General features: G+C 39.5%; 2 protein-coding genes across 3 annotated transcripts in view; one reads left to right on the top strand and one right to left on the bottom strand.

Annotated features, from left to right (window-relative positions):
- tbc1d32 (TBC1 domain family, member 32) overlaps window positions 1-9,359 on the bottom strand; it is a 344,636-nt gene extending 335,277 nt beyond the window's left edge. Inside the window, 3 exon segments of the mRNA XM_034162816.1 lie at window positions 2,403-2,567; window positions 8,180-8,362; window positions 9,237-9,359. Coding sequence (XP_034018707.1) covers window positions 2,403-2,567; window positions 8,180-8,328 — 314 coding nt within the window. The 5' untranslated portion in view covers window positions 8,329-8,362; window positions 9,237-9,359.
- hsdl1 (hydroxysteroid dehydrogenase like 1) lies at window positions 5,608-22,352 on the top strand. 2 transcript variants are annotated; one of them, XM_034161859.1, is made up of 6 exons: window positions 5,608-5,628; window positions 9,036-9,393; window positions 13,622-14,067; window positions 16,599-16,682; window positions 21,635-21,790; window positions 22,049-22,352. In XM_034161859.1, the coding sequence occupies exons 2-6, from the start codon at window positions 9,171-9,173 to the stop codon at window positions 22,118-22,120; spliced, it is 981 nt and encodes a 326-aa protein (XP_034017750.1). In that variant the 5' UTR covers window positions 5,608-5,628; window positions 9,036-9,170; the 3' UTR covers window positions 22,121-22,352. The 2 variants fall into 2 exon arrangements, with proteins under 2 accessions (XP_034017750.1, XP_034017749.1); XM_034161858.1 differs by having other exon boundaries at window positions 16,599-16,686; window positions 21,639-21,790.
- The last annotated feature ends 1,401 nt before the right edge of the window (window positions 22,353-23,753 follow it).

The raw sequence follows: 23,753 nt of genomic DNA, 5'->3' as shown, positions 1-23,753 counted from the left end.
GTTGACTTCTCTTCAGCTTTTAATACAATTCAACCCTGTATTTTAACCCAAAGGCTTTTAGAACATTTTAAATTAAGTAATAATCTCGTGGGTTGGATTTTAGACTTTTTAACAAACAGAACACAGAAAGTTAGAGTGAACGGGATTTTATCAAACACAGTGTGTTCTTCTACTGGCTCGCCACAAGGGTGTGTGCTCTCACCTCTGTTATTTATTCTCTATACCAGTATGTGTCAGAGCACTTTTAAAAACAGGTTCATTTTAAAATACGCAGATGATACAGTGATTATCAGTCTGCTGCGGGATAACGAGAGTAGCCACGGTCCTGTAGTTGACCATTTTGTTAAATGGTGTGAGGACTCATATCTTCAGATTAATATATCTAAAACTAAAGATATGGTCATTGATTTTAGGAAGAATGGTAGCACACCTGGCAACAATGAATGGTCAACCAGTTGGAATTGTGAAAACTTATAAATACCTTGGGACTATTATTAATGATTCGCTGAAGTTTGAGGCAAACTGTGAGGCGGTGTGTAGGAAGGGACATCAGCGCTTGTTCTGTCTCAGGAAACTGTCGTATTTTCATATTGGCCGAACCATGTTAACACTATTTTATCGTGCTTTTATTGAATCTGTTTTAGCTTTTTCTTTGGTGGCATGGTTTGGCAGTTTGACATTGAAGGATAGGAACAGACTGAGTCAGATCATTAAATGGTCCAGTCGGTTGATTGGTGAATCGCAGCTGAGTTTAGAGTCCCTGTACACTAAACAATTACAGCGGATAACCAACTGCATTACAGTTGATGACTCCCACCCCCTGGCTAATGAATTTCAGCTTCTACCTTGTGGCTGTAGGTTTAGAGTCCCAAGGTGTAGAACAAAACGCTACAGGAGTAGTTTTGTCCCAGCAGCAATTGTGCAACTGAACAAATCTTAGTAGGTTTGCATATGGTTATATTTAGATATTATATACTTATTTATTTGCCCTTTGCACACTAGTTTTAAGCTGACCATCTTTTAGTGGTTTTAAGGTTGTGAGTCCTTGGTGGTGTTTGTTAACTTGTTTTGTGTATGTTCTTTGTTAGTATTTTTAGTGTTTTTTATTGTTGTTGTTGTGTTGACTAACATGGACGCCTTTTTTCTGTTTGCTGCAAGCCAAATCTACCTACGGGTACAAATAAGTTACCTGAACCTGAACTATATTTTTATTCCTTAACATTTAAATAAGAGATTCATAATATGATATTGCAAATACGATTAAAATGTGCATTGTCTGGAACCAATTTAGAATTTTGACCCCTTAAGGGAAGAAATACAAGCAATCAGATGCCATGTATTACATTTGGTAGCAACATAATAGATCACACGGGGGCTTCCCCCGATCTGCATTTGGGATGCTGGGAAGCACACGCTAACTGCCAATCGGAGTAAAGAAAGACAGCGTGATGGCAGCTAGCTGCTCGTACAGCTGCTTGCTCTGCATTGTGTCGTGATTTTTGACCCCCTCCCATTCGCTCTCCTCAAGATGCAAACTCACGATCTCCGGAATGGGAGACGGATGCTCTGACCAGTCGGCTGAAATTTGTATGAGACTCTAAAAAGTGATAAAATTCTGTGTAAAAAAAGACATAACTTTGCACTCAATTAAGATAAGCGGTTTTGGATGTGTAAGACTCTTCCTACCCTCTTATGCAATCTGTGGAAAAAACAACTCAATCTAATAAATAGCTGAGTCAATATTTCACATCAAAGTTGAAATTTTAGAAGTCAACCTTTGGTGTGAAAGTGCCCATCCAGCTAATCACGAGAAAGTAGCACAAACCAGTTATAACTGTACACATTACTCAACTGCACCTGGTATTTAACGTTTTTTTTGCACTTCTGGTTAGAGGTCAGCTACATTTCATTGACCCTGTACCTGTGGTCTGCACAATGACAATAAGGTTGACTCTAATCTAACAGCAAAAATCATTATTATTGCTCATGTCATATAAATAAAAGGCACTAATTTGCCTGTGCAAATTTTGGAAAGTAAGCCAGTAACACAAAACACAATTACACCTGTGAATAAAAAGAATTATGAACATGCAAAAGCTGATTGATGGATGGATGCTGCTGCATGCAGAATTAAAAGCTTAGCAGAGTCACTATTTAGCATGCACATTGCCTTAGAATGCAGGAAAAAGGCTGTATTCATTCAGCACACCCAACCAAATCGCCCCCCACTGCCCCACACACACATACCTGAATCTAGATCTGCCCGATATGAAAATAGGATTTCAGACAGGCTGATAACTGAATCATTTCAGATGTTTGACTTTATTTTTCAGAAGAACAGAATAGTGAGTTAGAGTTTAAGATGAGCAAACAGACCATGACCTGTCCAGAGGGACACTCACTCTGTGGATTCTTGGACTGTTTGGATGACAGCATGAATCAGGGTGTCGTGACCTGAGCAAACATCTTGCTGTCCATTTCCTAGAATTAAGTTCTTCGTCTCCTTCTCCACGATAGTCCCCAGAGAGTTGTCCACATACTGACGAATGTACTTCACGAACTCATAACTGGAGTGCAAGGAGGGTAAGATTAGAGTCTATTCCATACAGTAGTGTTCAGAATAATAGTAGTGCTATGTGACTAAAAAAGATTAATCCAGGTTTTGAGTATATTTCTTATTGTTACATGGGAAACAAGGTACCAGTAGATCAGTAGATTCTCACAAATCCAACAAGACCAAGCATTCATGATATGCACACTCTTAAGGCTATGAAATTGGGCTATTAGTAAAAAAGTAGAAAGGGGGTGTTCACAATAATAGTAGCATCTGCTGTTGATGCTACAAACTCAAAACTATTATGTTCAAACTGCTTTTTTAGCAATCCTGTGAATCACTAAACTAGTATTTAGTTGTATAACCACAGTTTTTCATGATTTCTTCACATCTGCGAGGCATTAATTTTGTTGGTTTGGAACCAGGATTTGGCTCATTTACTAGTGTGCTTGGGGTCATTGTCTTGTTGAAACACCCATTTCAAGGGCATGTCCTCTTCAGCATAAGGCAACATGACCTCTTCAAGTATTTTGACATATCCAGACTGATCCATGATACCTGGTATGTGATATATAGGCCTGACACCATAGTAGGAGAAACATGCCCATATCATGATGCTTGCACCACCATGCTTCACTGTCTTCAATGTGAACTGTGGCTTGAATTCAGAGTTTGGGAGTCGTCTCACAAACTGTCTGCGGCCCTTGGACCCAAAAAGAACAATTTTACTCTCATCAGTCCACAAAATATTCCTCCATTTCTCTTTAGGCCAGTTGATGTGTTCTTTGGCAAATTGTAATCTCTTCTGCACGTCTTTTATTTAACAGAGGGACTTTGCGGGGGATTCTTGCTAATAAATTAGCTTCACACAGGCGTCTTCTAACTGTCACAGCAGTTACAGGTAACTCCAGACTGTCTTTGGTCATCCTGGAGCTGATCAATGGGTGAGCCTTTGCCATTCTGGTTATTCTTCTATCTATTTTGATGGTTGTTTTCCATTTTCTTCCACGGTCTCTGTTTTTTTTTTTTGTCAATTTTTAAAGCATTGGAGATCATTGTAGATGACCAGCCTATAATTTTTTGCACCTGCGTATAAGTTTTCCCCTCTCCAGTCAACTTTTTAATCAAACTACGCTGTTCTTCTGAACAATGTCTTGAACATCCCATTTTCCTCAGGCTTTCAAAGAGAAAAGCATGTTCAACAGGTGCTGGTTTCATCCATAAATAGGGGACACCTGATTCACACCTGTTTGTTCCACAAAATTGACGAACTCACTGACTGAATGTCACACTACTATTATTGTTATTCTACTACTACTATTATTATTCTTCACAGACTAAGGTTAATTATGGAATTCCACAAGGTTCTGTGCTATGACCAATTTTATTCACTTTATACATGCTTCCCTTAGGCAGTATTATTAGACAGCATTGCTTAAATTTTCAATGTTACGCAGATGATACCCAGCTTTATCTATCCATGAAGCCAGAGGACACACACCAATTAGCTAAACTGCAGGATTGTCTTACAGACATAAAGACATGGATGACCTCTAATTTCCTGCTTTTAAACTCAGATAAAACTGAAGTTACTGTACTTGGCCCCACAAATCTTAGAAACATGGTGTCTAACCAGAGCCTTACTCTGGATGGCATTACCCTGACCTCTAGTAATACTGTGAGAAATCTTGGAGTCATTTTTGATCAGGATATGTCCTTCAATGCGCATATTAAGCAAATATGTAGGACTGTTTTTTTTTGCATTTTCGCATTATCTCTAAAATTAGAAAGGTCTTGTCTCAGAGTGATGCTGAAAAACTAATTCATGCATTTATTTCCTCTAGGCTGGACTATTGTAATTCATTATTATCAGGTTGTCCTAAAAGTTCCCTGAAAAGCCTTCAGTTAATTCAAAATCCTGCAGCTAGAGTACTGACGGGGACTAGAAGGAGAGAGCATATTTCACCCATATTGGCCTCTCTTCATTGGCTTCCTGTTAATTCTAGAATAGAATTTAAAATTCTTCTACTTATAAGATTTTGAATAATCAGGTCCCATCTTATCTTAGGGACCTCATAGTACCATATCACCCCAATAGAGCGCTTCGCTGTCAGATTGCAGGCTTACTTGTAGTTCCTAGGGTATGTAAGAGTAGAATGGGAGGCAGAGCCTTCAGCTTTCAGGCTCCTTTCCTGTGGAACCTGCTCCCAATTCAGATCAGGGAGACAGACACCCTCTCTACTTTTAAGATTAGGCTTAAAACTTTCCTTTTTGCTAAAGCTTATAGTTAGGGCTGGATCAGATGACCCTGAACCATCCCTTAGTTATGCTGCTATAGACTTAGACTGCTGGGGGGTTCCCATGATGCACTGAGTGTTTCTTTCTCTTTTTGCTCTGTATGCACCACTCTGCATTTAATCATTAGTGATTGATCTCTGCTCCCCTCCACAGAATGTCTTTTTCCTGATTCTCTCCCTCAGCCCCAACCAGTCCCAGCAGAAGACTGGTTCTCCCTGAGCCTGGTTCTGCTGGAGGTTTCTTCCTGTTAAAAGGGAGTTTTTCCTTCCCACTGTCGCCAAGTGCTTGCTCACAGGGGGTCGTTTTGACCTTTGGGGTTTTTCCGTAATTATTGTATGGCTTTTGCCTTACAATATAAAGCGCCTTGGGGCAACTGTTTGTTGTGATTTGGCGCTATATAAATAAAATTAATTTGATTTGATTGTGAACACCCCCTTTTCTACTTTTTTTTACTAATAGCCCAATTTCATAGCCTTAAGAGTGTGCATATCATGAATGCTTGGTCTTGTTGGATTTGTGAGAATCTACTGAATCTAATTTCCCATGTAACAATAAGAAATATACTCAAAACCTGGATTAATCTTTTTAGTCACATAGCACTTCTATTATTCTGAACACTACTGTATCTCTAACACAAAATATCATCAAAAAAAGAAGGAAGCACGTTTTCACAAATAAAAGTCTATGAAATACCTGTCATGACAGCAAGTACAAATACAGTTTATTATGTTGGTAGATGTGTGATCAGAGTAAAGTCAAATGTGGCACTTATAAAAGTAGGATCTTTACAATGGAAAGTCCATTTCAACACTGATCCACATTAAAAAGTTCCAAATCAATGATTATCACAATGTTGTAAATGTAAATTTCGACATCCACCAGGACACAATAGTACAAACCTCTGTGGGCGAGACCGTCTCATTTCAAAATGGTTTGTTCTGGCCTATGCAGTCTCAGAAGGCTTAATTTTAGTAGGATGCACCCTTAGAAACACAGCCCGACTGTTATATCGGTTGCCTGATAATATCCGCCAACATGTGCCTTTCACAAGCATATCAGTATCAGAGTTATTTTTGCAGAAATGAAAAGTTTTATTTCATCGAATAAATGCAGAAAGACACTTTGTTGGGAATGCTGTCATTACATGGTTTGTCCAACAGAGGTTGTCTGCTGGCATTCTTTACAATGCTGTCAAACATGGCTGGGACCCCCATCACCCTTTGATCACATAAGCTACAAGAGACAAGGACAAACCAACCAGCTGCCATTCATTTTCAAACAGAGTGGGTGTTTTACAGCGAGCACTTACAATAACCACTTACTGCAACCAAAAATAGACGAGAAGTCTATTTTACGACAGTGCCAACTGACGGGACACAGCAACTACCAATCCAGGTGATGGCAGTGTAAATTCTATCGAGCTATGCACACAACTTTGTTGCGCTGGAGGATGACATGGACAAATTCAAAGCTCTATAACTGGACTTTTAGTGGGGCAGATTACTGAAACCATTGTTGAAGGAACTTTAACTTTTGACCCCTGTACAAACTGAAACTCACCTTTGCCATCATTTTTGCTGTTTTTACCCCATAACTCCTGATCATTCAGTCATAGATAGTTCAAATTATACCTTTTTGGAATCTTTACAATCAGACAAATAATGTGGTGTAGGTTTCAAAATGATTTGAGCATTTTTAATTTTGACCCCTGTGTAATTCTTCAACTGACCCCTACTTGGCCGCCTATTGAAACTTCAAGTGGCCAGTTGTTGTTGTTTTTTTTTTTCAAAAGAGTAATGTCTAAGGAGCATTTGTGCCAACTTTGGTGCTTGTATCACCATTTGCATGATTGATTCAGTTATCTGCTGCACTATCATAACAGGTAGGGGGAGACTTAAACTCCTCTTTCGTATCTGTCTGACAGAGGCAACCCTTCCCCAAGTCCGTTTTAGTAGCGCAAGTCCATGGATTATTGGCAGACATCTTGTGTTATACAGTTAAAGGCTGAGGGGTTATCCTTTTACCACCCAACCATACAAAACATCAAAGCACATTGAAATATGAGATGCAACTAGGTTCAAGCATCTGGTACCCTACACCTAGCCCGATCGTTCATCCAGTGCCATTCAAGTCTCGTGCAATCTGTACACCATCCAGGTAACTGAAGCCCCGTTACCCTTGGCTCAGCTCTCCGCGCTGGCACATCCTGTCAATTCAGGTGCGACTATCTAACTACAATACTACAACTAACTAAACTTCTAGTTGAGATATAGGGGGACTTATTGGATACCATTTGGGACACTATAGTATACTACAAACTACAGTGAGTAGCTACACCACTACAAGAGTCAGTAAACTGCAACTACAGCTAGTACACTACAAGCTGACACTGAACCCCATGCTGAGTTTCACAGGAGTGATGTCACCAGTGTGCCCTGGTTGTGCTTTGACATCAGTCTTATAAAAAAAATTACAAACCAATAGAGCTTGACCACAGCATTTCAATGAATGATCATGCTGTTGCCCTCAACCTAATGTATCTATGATCAGATAGTTTCCAAAAACACTAATTCTGAGTCACGTAATAGCTGCCATCTTGAAAACTGGTGGCCATATTGGAATTCAATTGACACCATTGAGTTCTTCCAGTCAGAATGCATTGATTTTAATGTTTGGATCATGAACACATTTGTGTTCATTCAAGTTCACTTCAAAAACCATATTTTTGCATTTCACAAGGTGGCCATCTTGGATTTTCAGCTGGATAAGATACTTTTCTTAAAGAGTACATCCTGGACATCATTTGTACCAAATTTGGTGCTTGTACCACCAAGTGAACCATCCTTATGAAATATTGACTTAATCTGCCCCACTATTTTGTTTTATTCCTGTTCTGCATGTTTGATCATTCTTTGTTGTACCTTATTTGATCTGTTATTGTTAGAATGGCCTAATTGGTCGTCCCTCTGAGTCTGGTCTGCTTGAGGTTTCTTCCACAAAAATACACCAGAGGATGTTTTTCCTTACCACTATATACTTAGTCAGGGGGGTTGGTAAAATTATACCTTACCCTTGTGAAGCACCTTGAGGAAACTTGTAATTTGGTGCTATGTAATTAAATTTAGTTGAAACTGCATCAAGCTTCAATTACACTGATTCGTCAAGTGTTCCAAAATGTAAGAATCATTGCCATTTTTATGTAAATATCAGCAAATATATCAGTAATTTTTTGTTCACAAATATTAGTATCAATATCGGCCTCCAAAAAATCAGTATCGGTCAGGCTCTGCCCCTGATTTGGGACAGTTTGAAGTGAACATAGTTTACTTGTGGAAGTTCTTGTCAGTCTCCTCGAGGTGCAGGAGGTTTTCTTCAGCACACTCAGCAGATGGAGCTGCACAGATCCGGTCACTGATGCTCTTCAGAAGTTGCCTGATCACACTCTCCAGCTGCGCCTCATCCTCACATGACGTCATCTCAAAGGCTCCGCCTTGAATTGCCTATACTCAACTTAAAGTGTATCGATGTCGTATGACGAGGGAAAAACGGGCATCACTGCAATAACAAGCAAACGAGACAGAATAATCCGGTGCGACAAAACATCATCTTTTTGTAACCAGTTCATAAAAGTTGTGCGATTTAGTCACTCTTACCTGCATCTGTGTCTTTATAATGGCAACCATCGGATGGCAAGAGCAACATGAGATTAGCGGAGCGGTGCATTGTGGGATGGCACAACAAACATAACGCTGCCTTCTAGTCACGTCGGAGATGTTAGTTTCACATCTCTTGTATCTCTATATCTACATAAGTTGACTTAGTTAGCTCGTACACAATTTTAAAATTGTCATATTTCTGAAAGTATTTCCATGCACGTTTGTTTTACCAACTCATTAAATCACTCCGTTTGGTCTTCCTGTGCTTTACCTTACGTAATTCCCTGAAAATTCGAATGGGAAAAGTCGAGCAAACTCAAATCAATGGTGTACATTATCATTCTAATGCTATAAACAGCTTTTTGTTCGCGAAGTCAAAAGCGCTAAAAGTGGAAACATTTAAAATTGCTGTTTATCTAATTTTTATTTAACGCAGCACGACAAGCAGCGCCTGTATCTTGTCACGCGATCGTCAATGTTTTGCTCTTTCTTCCGGGTTGCTTTTGTGTCTGCTATTTTTTTTTAAGTGTACTACGTACAAATAACAGCGTCACGTATTTAGGCGCTTTGACTTACAGGTTAATTTAACGTTATGGTATAATGTAGGCAGACGCACTCGTTTAGCTTTAGTTAGCACGCTAGCATTAGCCGTATTGTGGGCTATGGCGGCGGCCGTGGACAGCTTTCACTTTTTGTACCGAGAAATTTCTCGATCCTGCCATGCTTACTTTGAACCTTTGGTCTTGGTTGGAGCTTTGTATACCACCAGCAAAGCAGTAATCCTGCTGAGAGATTGTTGCACGTTGATCAGGGTGCATTTTATCCCCAGAATGATTCCGACTCAGAGGCTGGCCCACCGCTTTGGAGACTGGGCTGTTGTTAGCGGTAAGAACTCAGCTCAAACACGACAAGACCATCATGATCTCAATAAATTATAATATCACTGAGAGCTTAATTTATTTCAGTAATTCAAAACAAAAAGATTGCACACAGAGTGATGTATTCCAAGTGTTGATTTCTTTTATTTTTGATGATTACGGTTCACAGCAAATGAAAAACCAAAATTCAGTATCTCAGAAGTTGGCAGTGGATATTTTGCCGGCAATCACGCACCTAGCGATATTTGACAGGATCTCCTCGCTGATTGGCTAGTTCAAATGACATCATCGTAGAGTTTATTTCAACATGGCGGCGCCCTTGACATTGAGTGTTGGTGCTAATTTTTCATCTTTAAATGCCATTTTGGGTGCCATAAAGTTGTTTGATCGGAACAGAAAGTCACCTACTGCTGGAGGGATTCTCGGACGCAAAAAGCAGCTCAAAAACGTGGCATAGCCGTGCCCAAAATTATTTCCGCCATGTGGCGAAAATTATTTCCACTGGTGCTTTTTGCCATGCGGTGGAATTAATTTTTGCAGTCTTGTTCAGTTGTGAATAAATTTAGATGGCGGGCAAAACGGCGCAAGCTGCATACAGTGAAATACCTTTAAGTTCCCGCCCGACCGTGGCCCTTCCGTCATGAATAAATTCAGACGGCCGGCAAAACAGTGCAAGCCGCGTACGGTGAAATATCATCCAGTTCAGCTTTGCTGGAGCTGATTTCATCACAGGTTCTGGTACCGATGACGTCATTTGAATTAGCCAATAGATAGGAGATCCGGCAAAACATCGCAAGTTTGCCAGGTCCGGCAAAATATCCACTACCTCAGAAATTTTGACTACTGTGAAAAAAAATTCAATATTGTAGACTCATGGTGCCACACTCTAATGAATCAACACCTGTAAAGGTTGCCTGAGCTTTTAAATGGTCTCTCTGTCTGGTTGAGTTGGCTTCACAATCATGGGGAAGACTGCTGACTTGACAGCTGTCCAGAAGACAGTCAGTGACACCCTCAAAAGGTCATTGCTAAAGAAGCTGGTTGTTATCAGAGTGCTGTGCCCAAGCATATCAATGGAAAGTTGAATGGGAGGAAAAAGTGTGGTGGAAAAAGGAGCACAAGCAACAGGGATAACTGCAGCCTTGAGAGGATTGTGAGGCAAAGCCCATGCAAGAATTTGGGGAGATTCACAAGGAGTAGTGGACTGTGGCTGGAGTCAGTGCCTCAAGAGCCACCACACACAGATGTATCCAGCACATGGGCTACAACTATAACGTTCCTTGTGTCAAGCCACTCCTGAACTGGAGACAATGTCAGAAGCATCTTACCTGGGCTAAGGAGAAAAAGGACTGGACTGTTGCACAGTGGTCCAAAGTCTTCTTTTCAGATGAAAGTAAATTTTACATTTCATTTGGAAACCAAGGTCCCAGAGCCTTGAGGAAGAGTGGAGAGGCACAGAATTGAAGTTGCTTGAGGTCCAGTGCGAGGTTTCCGAGTCAGCGATGATTTGGGGAGCATTGTCATCTGCTGGTGTAGGTCCACTGTGTTTTATCAAGTCCACAGTCAGCACGACGTCTAACAGAAAATTTTAGAGCACTTTATGCTTCCCTGTGCTGACAAACTTGATGGAGATGCTGATTTCATTTTCCAGCAGTACATGGCGCCTGACCACACTGCCAAAAGTACAAATACCTGGTTTAATGACCATGGTATCGCTGTGCTTGACTAGCTAGCAAACTCACCCTACCTAATCCCCAGAGAGAATCTGTGGGATATTATCAAGAGGAAGATGAGAGACACCAGAGCCAACAGTGCAGATGAGCTGAAGGCTGCTATCAATGCAACCTGGGCTTCTATAACACCTCAGAAGTGCCACAGGCTGATCGTCTGTATGCCACGCCACAGTGTTGCAGTAATGCATGCAAAAGGAGCTCCAAGCAAGTATTGAGTGCATATACTATACAGTACATGGACATACATTTCTGTATTAAAAATGATTTTCTTTTTTTAATCACTTATGTAATATTCAAATTTTCTGAGATACTGAATTTTGGGTTTTCATTAGCTGTAACCCATGCAAAGGGGTGGTGGACAAGTGGTTAGTGCGCTTGGTTTCAGTGCGAAAAGTTCCCGGTTCAAGCCTTTTCTCCATGTAATGTGGAGTTGGGCCAGGAAGGGCATCCGGTGTAAAACTTGTGCCAAACCAACACAAGTGAGCAGCCGAAGGGACTTACTTACTATTAGCTGTAAGCCACAATAATCAAAATGAAAAGAAATAAATGCTTGTGTGTAAAGAATCTATATAATACAAGTTTCACTTTTGAATTGATTTACTGAAATAAATTAACTTTTCAATGATATTCTAATTTATTGAGATGTGCCTGTATATCCAGTCAGGGCTGGGCCATATGGACCAAAAGTCATATCCCAGTATTTTTAGGCTGAATGACTATGCAGAATATATGTATATATTGATATTTTATACAAAATGAACTAAATACTCAATCACTGTCACAAGCACTTTTATTATATCACAGGTTTTCCTTTGCTGCCCAACAAATATTTTGTGCAAATAACAAAATTCTAAACAAGAGTAGGTTAATTGTAGCTTTTTGAATGCTGTGTTCTGCTGTACTCTGAATTCAGAAAAAAATTAGCTTTGACTTAGAAAGGTGCAATGGAACGGCCATTCAAGTCAGAATTCAAAGTGAGAAACTCTGGAAAGATCCATGAAGTGGGGGTGGGCAGATGATCCGAACTAATGGTATCAACATTCAACACTCCGTACCTGGCCGTCGCCATGTTGGCAGCCCCTCCTGAACTGATTCACGATTAACTCATTAATACATAAAGAGGTTTGAGGGTAGGTGGCTCAGTGTGTGATGAAAGAAGCCTGAACGCACCCCTCTTCATGTCTGATCGCCTAAGCTAATAGGTTAGCCTCAGTTCTGCCGTTTATTAAATCATATTTATGGGGACTGTGTGATGGTTCTCCTAACAATTTACTTTGGTGTGGACATTAAAAGTTATGAGCCACTTATTTTCTCAGTAATCACGCATTAAATGGACCTAACAGATGATGCTATGGACAGCTGCTAAAAGTGCTAACACCATTAGCATACAACATTAAATAAGATGAGAGTTTCACTTGGTCTGAAAATTGCAGGAGAGACATTTTAGGTGATCCGTTAGGACGTTTCACCACACAACCTATCCCCCTGGTCCAAACTGTTTTTGTATCAGGCTGTAAACAGGTTTATTTCTGCTCTAATGTTGGACATTTTAACACTGAGTCCTATGAGAAGGTGTTCTGTTTTGGAGCCAGCCTCAAGTGGCCAGTCAAGGAATTAAAATATTTTTAACTTCCTGGAAGGCTGACGCCATTGAAGCTTACAGCTTGGTTTCTCCCCAAGTCGTGCAGTGAGAAAGCTTGTCCTGATTTATGTTCTTTCAAACCCCACTGTGTGTCATACTGACCATAGCATTTTATTTATATATTCATTCATTTATTTGTAGACGTACATGTTTAAACAAGGAGTACCATAATCTGGTATCACTGCTTTTCAGAGCGCGCAACTTTTTGTGCTTATTTTCAAAAATAATTACACTAATTTTCAGTAAATATTAATGCAACTTTGAAAAAGAAATCCAATTAGAAAATCAGTCAGAAAGTTGTCCAAATCATAAAGTTGTTGATTTGGATCAGCAAATGAAAAGTAGATTATTGTGCTGTGTGTATTTCTTGGATCCATCCCCTGACTTGTCTAAAGAAAACTGTCATTACAAATTATGATTTGTATTACCAGTAATCTTTACTTTGTTTGTCCAAGTACTTTTGATCACTGAAAATGTAGTAAAAAAAAATAAAAAAATGTAATTTCTAAATGGTTCATGGCTTTTTTTTTTTTTCTCATCCCCTTGAGTTAAAGTTGAAAATGCTTCACTGTAAGTGCATCCTGAACTGAACCTAAACTTCACTAGGGTTGTGTACAAAAGCAAAATTCTACAAAATGTGTCTGTGTCCCAAATACTTATGTACCTGAGTGTAAATTAAGAAAAAAGAAGAAGAATGCAACAAAACAACAACAGCAAAAAACATTGATCTTGGATCAATGCACAGTATAAGCCGGTACCAGAATAAAACTAAAATGTAATTGTATTTGGAGAAAAATAGTCACAGATAAACATCTCCAGACATTACTTTGGTTCCTGAATCTGGTCTTCTTTCTTGTCAGGTGTGTCAGAGCCCATTGCTAAAGCCTATGCAGAGGAGCTGGCCAGGCAGGGCATCAACATCATGTTTATCAGTCAGGATCACACAGCTGTGGCCGATACTGCTGCATCCATTTCCCAGACCTATGGAGTGGAGAGTGTTGTTGTGCAGGGTGACTTCACACTAGAACAGACAGCCTGTAAACCCATCAAAGAAGCCATTAGGGGTAAAGATATCGGCTTCCTCGTGAACTGTGTGGATGAGTCTCTCGCCTTCCCCCAGAAACTGATTGAAATTCCTGAGCAAAGGCTGATTGATTTGGTGAACAAGAACATTGCAGTTGCTACCCTGATGACCCGCTTGGTGCTACCAGGGATGGTGGAGCGCAGCAGAGGAGCTGTGGTCAATATATCATCAGCTACTGGATGCAGACCCTCGTCAGGAAGAGTGATGCTCGCTGCCTCCACTGTGAGAAAAAACACTGCTTCAAAACAGCCTTTTGTGCACTCACACACTCACACGCATGCTAAGATAGAAAGCACGAGCTTGAACTGATTGTTTTATCTCTTTCAAGCACACAGAACGAACCACTGTCAAAATAAAATACAAGTAAAATGTTTATGAAAAGTAGCAGAAAGTGCCTATAAAACTACTCAACACATTGAGCTTTTACAGTAGTGTTCGGAGTAATAGTAGTGCTATGTGACTAAAAAGATTAATCCAGGTTTTGAGTATATTTCTTATTGTTACATGGGAAACAAGGTACAGTAGATTCAGTAGATTCTCATAAATCCAGCAAGACCAAGCATTCATGATATGCACACTGTTAAGGCTATGAAATTGGGCTATTAGTAAAAAAAAAAAAAAAGTAGAAAAGGGTGTGTTCACAATAATAGTAGTGTGGAATTCAGTCAGTGAGTTCGTCAATTTTGTGGAACAAACAGGTGTGAATCAGGTGTCCCCTATGTAAGGATGAAGCCAGCACCTGTTGAACATGCTTTTCTCTTTGAAAGCCTGAGGAAAATGGGACGTTCAAGACATTGTTCAGAAGAACAGCGTAGTTTGATTAAAAAGTTGATTGGAGAGAGGAAAACATATACGCAGGTGCAAAAAATTATAGGCTGGTCATCTACAATGATCTCCAATGCTTTAAAATGGACAAAAAAAAACAGAGATACGTGGAAGAAAATGGAAAACAACCATCAAAATGGATAGAAGAATAACCAGAATGGCAAAGGCTAACCCATTGATCAGCTCCAGGATGATCAAAGACAGTTTGGAGTTACCTGTAACTGCTGTGACAGTTAGAAGACGCCTGTGTGAAGCTAATTTATTTGCAAGAATCCCCCGCAAAGTCCCTCTGTTAAATAAAAGACATGTGCAGAAGAGGTTACAATTTGCCAAAGAACACATCAACTGGCCTAAAGAGAAATGGAGGAATATTTTGTGGACTGATGAGAGTAAAATTGTTCTTTTTGGGTCCAAGGGCCGCAGACAGTTTGTGAGACGACCCCCAAACTCTGAATTCAAGCCACAGTTCACAGTGAAGACATTGAAGCATGGTGGTGCAAGCATCATGATATGGGCATGTTTCTCCTACTATGGTGTTGGGCCTATATATCGCATACCAGGTATCATGGATCAGTTTGGATATGTCAAAATACTTGAAGAGGTCATGTTGCCTTATGCTGAAGAGGACATGCCCTTGAAATGGGTGTTTCAACAAGACAATGACCCCAAGCACACTAGTAAACGAGCAAAATCTTGGTTCCAAACCAACAAAATTAATGCCTCACAGATGTGAAGAAATCATGAAAAACTGTGGTTATACAATTAAATACTAGTTTAGTGATTCACAGGATTGCTAAAAAAGCAGTTTGAACATAATAGTTTTGAGTTTGTAGCGTCAACAGCAGATGCTACTATTACTGTGAACACCCCCTTTTCTACTTTTTTTACTAATAGCCCAATTTCATAGCCTTAAGAGTGTGCATATCATGAATGATTGGTCTTGTTGGATTTGTGAGAATCTACTGAATCTATTGGTACCTTGTTTCCCATGTAACAATAAGAAATATAATCAAAACCTGGATTAATCTTTTTAGTCACATAGCACTACTATTATTCTGAACACTACTGTACATGTTTTTGTTATTATTATTATTATCATCAGGGTCTTGTAGAGCCACTGCTTCTTTGCATCGAAAGGAGCCAGCTGAGGGGGTTCAGCCATGTGGCGAGGATGTCCCCTGGTCATCTCTCTGGGGATGTCCGAGTGGTTGGAGGCCCCAGGGAAGACCTGGAACACACTGGACGAACTTGGGGCATTGTTTTTTCACCTCGTCTATCCACATGTCTGTACATAAACTTTTTATTTTCGCACAATAACAAGCAAACATCTTGTCAGATTGAAACCATTTCTTGGTGATGAACTGGGGGATGGCTAGAGAAAGGTTCCTTTCAAAAAGGGGGTCACCCAGTTTGGCCTCCAAGCACATTTTGATTTTGTTCCTGCATTGTTTGCACTTTCTGACAAACTTGAACTTTGGCAAAAAAAAAAAAAAAAAAAAAGCCCTTTATTCACAGCCGCTAAAGCTTGTAACTCCGTCCGAGTTGTTATTAGTACTGTGGCGGCTTCTCTCAACCATCTCCTTCATGCGGCTTCACTCAGTTTTAAGGGAGGTCTTTTCTAGTTATTAATGATTTGTTTCCTAAAAGTATTCGGTGACTTAGAAAAGTTCCTGTATCTATCCAGAGAATTTTATCTTGTTGTGGCAGACTGTAATTATTTAAATCTTAAGTCATTACAGAGTGTAAATTGGTTTATTTTGATTTGGTATAGAACAATAAAATTGTGTAAAAGTGGGTATTTCTATTTGCAGTGCACACGTTAAACCACTGGCTGTCCTGTAAATACAAATATAACCATGAACGTTTCCTGGCTAATAATAATAATAATAGTAATATTAATGCTTGCCTTTTGTCATTTTTCTTTTTAGAAATACCTGGATCATTTCTCCCGAGCTCTTGATCTTGAGTACAGCAGCAAAGGGATCTTTGTCCAAAGTCTGGTTCCTTTTCAGGTAGGTACTTGATTGTTTGTTAGTACAAAAGAGGATCAGTAGAAGTACAGTTGTTGCAGGTACACTTCAATGTTGAGGCATAACAAAAGAACATATGTGATGTTTTTAATGCCTAAAGGATTTTTTTCTTCACATTAGTCCCATAGATATTTTAAAGTAAAATTCTGGTATAGTATTTCAAGATGCGATTGTTTCAACAAAGTGCAAATGTCTTTTAACGCTTACTAGTCTAAGTGTCTGGTGCAGCCGGGCCACTGTTTATTTAGTCTTTTAATTACGTCCGCCAAGGATGTAATAAAATCACTGGCCTTTATTTATTTGTCTGTCTGTCTGTTAGCAAGATTACATCAAAACTACTGCAGAGATTTTGATGAAATTTTTACCACAAATACATATAAGGCCACAGAAGACTCTCCTGAATTGTAGAGGTGATCCGGATCCGGATTCTGGATCACATTTCACTTTATATAGTCTTTGAAGGATGACATCAAAACTACTTCATGGGTTCTCACCAAATTTTCACCACTGATACATATTAGACCACGCAAGACTCCATTAAATTTTGGAAGTGATCCGGATCTGGATTCTGAATCAAGATTTCACTTTATATAGACTTTGAAGGATTACGTCAAAACTACTTCACAGATTTCTGATTTCTACTTCACCAAATTTGCACCACAGATAGATATTAGGCCATGGAAGACTCCACTGAATTATTGAGGTGAACTGGATTCTGGATCAAATTTTCCATTGATATAGGCATTGAAGTATTACTTCAACACTACTTCACAGATTCTCACCAAATTTGCACTGCAGATATCAGGGTATGGAAGACTCCACTGAATTTTGGAGGTGATCTGGATCAAGATTTCTCTTTATATAGGCTTTGAAGGATTACGTCAAACTACTTCTAGAGTCTCATCAAATTTGCACCACAGATAAATATTAGGCTATGGAAGACTCCACTGAATTTTTGAGACGATCCGGATTTCCTATATATGCTTTGAATGATTACTTCAAATATACTACTTCAAGGATTCTCACCAAATTTGCACCACACATAGATATTAGGGCATGGAAGAGAGATGATCTGGATCCGGACTGGCAGATGTCCAAAATCTCTGATTGCTCTTGTTAATCATTATTGCTGTTTGGGCTGTTTCAGTGTGATAGCAATCAATTTTGTGTAGCTTCTTGATATTACAGCCTTTCAGTGGGACCCCTTGCAGGATTTTATGTTTATGAAATAACTTTTTTTTTTTTACTTTTGGTTTAAGCACAAAAATACTAAATAGAAGAATAAATATTATTCTAATGACATAGAAAATATAATATTTGATGTTCAATTTTACAAACATATACACACAAACCAAAATCCAATATGGCCATCAATAACCAAGCTGGTGGCTCAGAATATACCAGATGTGTATTTCTAATGTTTTCCCAAGAAGATGCATTTATGGCCTTAAATAACATGCGTACTGAGTGCTTGTCATTTTGGTTCAACAAAATGCAAATTGGGCAATTAAGGAGATGACAAAAACATTTATTTTAACCTTTTCTGCTTTTGAGAAAATAATTATTTCTACTCTAAAAATATTTGAAGTAAAAGAAAAATGCTTTATTTCAGTACATAGTTTTTAGAGGTTTTTTCTTTATATTGATTACTTGGCATTTATGTGTTTATAAATTAGAAAAAAGTGTTTTTTTGGAAGTTTAAAATTGTTGTCAGAGGGGGTCATTTGAAAGTCTGTAAAATCACTATTAACGGTAATTCTAAAATGAACTCCAGAGATGTATAGCTTTCAGAAGAATATACTGTTTTCAGGAGTGTAAGTTACACCGGTCAAAAAATGCCTCTTGATGGGCAACAGTTGCCAGTAATAAAAGCACACTATATCAACACATACGGTGCATCCGGAAAGTATTCACAGCGCTTCACTTCTTCCACATTTTGTGTTACAGCCTTATTCCAAATTGGATGAAATGGATTTTTTCCTCAAAATTCTACACACAATTCCCCATAATGACAATATGAAAAATGTTTTTTTTAAGATTTTTGCAAATTTATTAAAAATAGAAAAAACTAAGAAACACGTGTACATAAGTATTCACAGCTTTTGCCATGAAGCTCAAAATTGAGCTCAGGTGCCTCCTGTTTCCACTGATCATCCTTGAGATGTTTCTACAGCTTAATTGGAGTCCACCTGGGGTAAATTCAGTGTATTGGACATGATTTGGAAAGACACACACCTGTCTACATATAAGGTCCCACAGTTAACAGAACATGTCAGAGAACAAACCAAGCATGAAGTCAAAGGAATTGACTGTAGACCTCTGAGACAGGATTGTCTCGAGGCACAAATCTGGGGAAGGGCACAGAAACATTTTTGCTGCTTTGAAGGTCCCAATGAGCACAGTGGCCTCCATCATCCTTAAATGGAAGAAGTTTGGATCCACCAGGACACTTCCTAGAGCTGGCCACCTGTCTAAACTGAGCAATCGGGGGAGAAGGTCCTTAGTCAGGGAGGTGACCAAGAACCCGATGCTCACTCTGTTAGAGCTCCAGGATTCCTCTGTGGAGACAGGAGAACCTCCCAGAAAACAACCATCTCTGCAGCAATCCACCAATCAGGCCTGTATGGTAGAGTGGCCTGATAGAAGCCACTCCTGTGTATATTTCATTTTCCTCATTGTTCAGTATAATTTGACATTAGAATTGTTTATTATTTGTAACAGTTATTGTAGTTGATGGTGTTAGCACACATCAAAAATGGCATCCCTGCAGACCTGGACAGCCATCAGTTTGCTTACCGAACGAACAGATCTACAGAAGATGCTGTCTCCACTGCACTGCACACAGCCATGTCCCACCTGGAGCAGCCAAACACATGTCAGGATGATCTTTGCAGATTATAGTAGTGCATTTAATACTGTAATCCGTCATAAACTGGTCCATAAACTCACCAACCTCTGACTCTCCACTTCACTCTGTTCATGGGTTGTGGATTTCCTGACCAACAGACTTCAGAACGTCAGGATGGGGAACCTGACATTTGGCACTATTACCATGAACACAGGCACACCGCAGGGGTGTGTGCTCAGTCTGGCACTTTTCACTCTCTTCGCCCAGGACTGTGTCCCCACTCACTCCTCCAACACCCTGATAAAGTTTGCCAATGACACTGCCTGGTACAGGGAGGAGGTCAAACTCTGTGGTGCGCAGACAACGGCCTGGTCCTCAATACCACCAAAACCAAAGAGGTCCTCATAGACTTCTGGGGGACCAGCAGAGTCTCACAGCCCCCACTACACATCAGCGGAGAAGAGGTAGAGAGGTTGGACTCAATCAGGATCCTTGGCACCCACATCACTCAGGATCTTACATGGACATTACACACCCACAACCTGGTGAAAAACGTACAGCAGAGAATGTTCTTCATGAGGAAGCTGAACCAGGCTGCTCTGGTTCCACACCTGCTCAGGAATTTCTACAGAAGCACCATCAAGAGCCAGGGCTGCACAGTGTGATACAGCAGCTGCATGGCAGAGGACAGAAAATATCTGTCCCGTGAAGACAGCACAGAGGATTGTAGGAGCTGAGCTTCCGGACTTAGACTCTGTGCGTGTTGAGTGCTTGTACAGGAAGGCACGGGCCATCTGCAAGGACAACAGCCACCCAGGCCATTGTCTGTTTGCTCTTCTACCATCGGGGAAGAGGTACAGCACTATAAGGACACAGAGAAATAGGCTAAGGAACAGCTTTTTCCCCAGAGCCATAGCCGTCCCTCTCCCACACATCCAACCGCCACACATCCAAACGCAGACATTTAGTAACACTTATAAACATGTGCAATAAATAATACAGTCTGTTTGTTTTTTGTGTATAACTGTTTGAAAAGTGCCACCAGAATTTCATTGCAGAAATGCAATAACAATAAACATCTATTCTCTTCTAGTTTGTGGCTACAGTACATGTGCTTGTTTATGGTACCTGTGTCTACCATTATATCGTATACACACACACAGTGAGGAAAACAAGTATTTGAACACCCTGCGATTTTGCAAGTTCTCCCACTTAGAAATCATGGAGGGGTCTGAAATTTTCATCTTAGGTGCATGTCCACTGTGAGAGACATAATGTAAAAAAAAATCTGGAAATCACAATGTATGATTTTTTTTTATTATTATTATTATTATTATTTGTATGTTACTGCTGCAAATAAGTATTTCAACACCTGTGAAAATCAATGTTAATATTTGGTACAGTAGCCTTTGTTTGCAATTACAGAGGTCAAACGTTTCCTGTAGTTTTTCACCAAGTTTTCACACACTGCAGCAGGGATTTTGGTCCACTCCTCCATACAGATCTTCTCTAGATCTTTCAGGTTTGGAGTTTCACCTCCCTCCAAAGATTTTCTATTGAGTTCAGGTCTGGAGACTGACCAGGCCACTCCAGGACCTTGAAATGCTTCTTACGGAGCACTTGCAAAATCGCAGGGTGTTCAAATACTTATTTCCTCACTGTGTGTGTGTGTGTGTGTGTGTGTGTGTGTGTGTGTGTGTGTGTGTGTGTGTGTGTGTGTGTGTGTGTGTGTGTGTGTGTGTGTGTGTGTGTGTGTGTGTGTGTGTGTGTGTGTGTGTGTGTGTGTGTGTGTGTGTGTGTATTTTATATATATATATATATATTATATATATTATATATATATAAAAACATGACTTTTACTCCTGAAAATAAGGTAGCTAGTATTTGCCCTCAAAGGTGGTAGTTATGACCCTTCCTTGCCCATTTACTAGTTCAATATCAATAACTCAATCTAGTATGTATAGTTTTTGTTGATGCGTGCTATATGTGGAGGAGCGTTAGTCGTTGGAGGAGGAGGAGTTCACTCTGTGCTCTGATCTGTAATTATGAAAGTGAAATAATGTTAGATTTTGATGTGCATCTCCAGATAGCATCACGCAAACGACATCCACCATCATCTTCATCATCACCATTGCCTTCAGAAGGCTGGTTTGTTCCAAGTCCAGAGGTTTATGCTCGCCATGCTGTGTCCACCCTGGGTGTTGCTAAGAGGACCACAGGCTACTGGCCTCACACACTGCAGGTTGGTACCACCAACAGAATGTGGTCTTAGAAAGTCACAGTACAAGTACTTTTGTACTCATGTGTGCGCCATCACAGATGCATTTCCATTCCTTCTTCTAAAACATCTGCTTTAAAGTTTTGTTGTCCCACAAGGTGAAATTTCCTTTGCAGCAGTGCAACATTTTAAACAATGGCCCAAACAAATCTGAGTGAAAAATTCAGTGTACGATTTGTGTTGACAGTCATTTTCTGTTTCTGTCTCTCTCCTGTTTTACAGTACAGGCTGATGAGGTGTGTTCCAGAGTGGATTTGGGTTCTTGGGTCACGTGCGCTCACCAGTTCAAGCTGAGACTTTCTGATTATGTGTGTCGTTTGGCTTTGAGTTCATTCTGCCAGCACTTTACAGGAGTTCTGTTACATATTGGTCAGCTTTCTCATATTGATTTTGTACTTTGTTGAATGTGAAATGAGCGTTTGTTAAATGTGTTACTGAACATGCACAGAGTATTGCACTGTCACAGTGGGTAGATTAGTGAATTCCTTTTTGCCTTGAAACCTCATAAAATGTCCTTATGGTGATCAGATGTGATGGTTAGGTCTTTGTGTTCAGATTCTGAATTCTTATGGATCTTGGAGCTAAAATTGATTTCATCGTTGTCCAGTCATAACATAGTTGTGTAAGTTTTTACGTAATTATTGTATGGCCTTGCCTTACAATATAAAGCGCCTTGGGGCAACTGTTTGTTGTGATTTGGCGCTATATAAATAAAATTGATTGATTGATTGATAATTTAGTTTGGTGGGTATTTATAGAGCCTTTATGTGCCAATTTATGGAGTCTTCATGTAATTATTCACCACTAAACCATTGGAATGTAAATTAATGTTACTACAGTACTTTGTCGAGAAGAACCAAAGAGGCTTTTGTTTTATTGAACAAAGTAACACATTCATACTATACAAAAAAGGAAAAAAAAAAATGAACATGCCTAGGCTTTGGAAAAAGAAAAGACCAGGCACATACCCAGCAAAATGTTATACCCATTCATTATGTTTTGGGAACATAACACAATAACACAAAAACAAAGCAGCCTGTGATTGTGTAACTTGCCACATTAACCCCTTAACACCCATCGTCGCATATATGCTGCAATCTCTGACTCAAATATGCAACTTACCAAATTGACCTGTATGCCCGTTGTCGCAAATTTGCAACATACCATCATTACTATTATAACATTATAACATAAAGTCATTACCAGAATACCCAATATTACTATCTAGTTTTTGTGCAAAAGTGAAATTAATAATCTCAACATTATTTACCATCTACTTAAAGGCAAAAACACACAAAACATTTTTTTTATATACAGCTATATAAATTCGGGCATTAAGGGGTTAATAGAGCATCAAGTGGGGATAAACCTGTTAGATGTTAGTTAACTTGGGAGCAGATCAAACCAAAAAGTAGCTTTGTTTTGCTTCTGTTGGCCTGCCTGGCACCTGCTGAACACGACCATCTGCTGAATATGTCTGGACTTGCAGGGAAATTCATATCACACACTTGGTGGAAATTAGGAACAGGTGTTGCTGAAGATACATGTAGTTTGAAATGACTTTGTTTCTTGAATTTCCAAAGCCTAGATCTGGTAACCACCAAGGCCACCACTGCTTGTAAATGTGTATGTGAGATCAAAGCTTTTACATAATCTGTTCTGTTACCAACACAGTTACTGTGAAGCAACAACAGTCATAGAAATGAATTAATAGATTGAAAAAGAAATTCAGTAAATGCACACAAATGTAATTTTATGTTTATTAAAACTTTAATATTCGTCGTCACCAACTAAACAAGCTCTCCATCTCATTAAATTATTTTATTTGCCTTTTGTTCGTTATTATGACCAAACACTTGTGGGTAATATCACCTGTAATTGAAATTAAACTCTGTAGAAGACACACATACATTAATCTGGTGAATCT

Source organism: Thalassophryne amazonica, chromosome 21 (genome assembly GCF_902500255.1).
Source record: "Thalassophryne amazonica chromosome 21, fThaAma1.1, whole genome shotgun sequence".
Taxonomy (NCBI): Eukaryota; Metazoa; Chordata; class Actinopteri; order Batrachoidiformes; family Batrachoididae; genus Thalassophryne; species Thalassophryne amazonica.
Note: the sequence above shows the minus strand (reverse complement) of the source record. Positions and strands in the feature narration are given on the sequence as shown.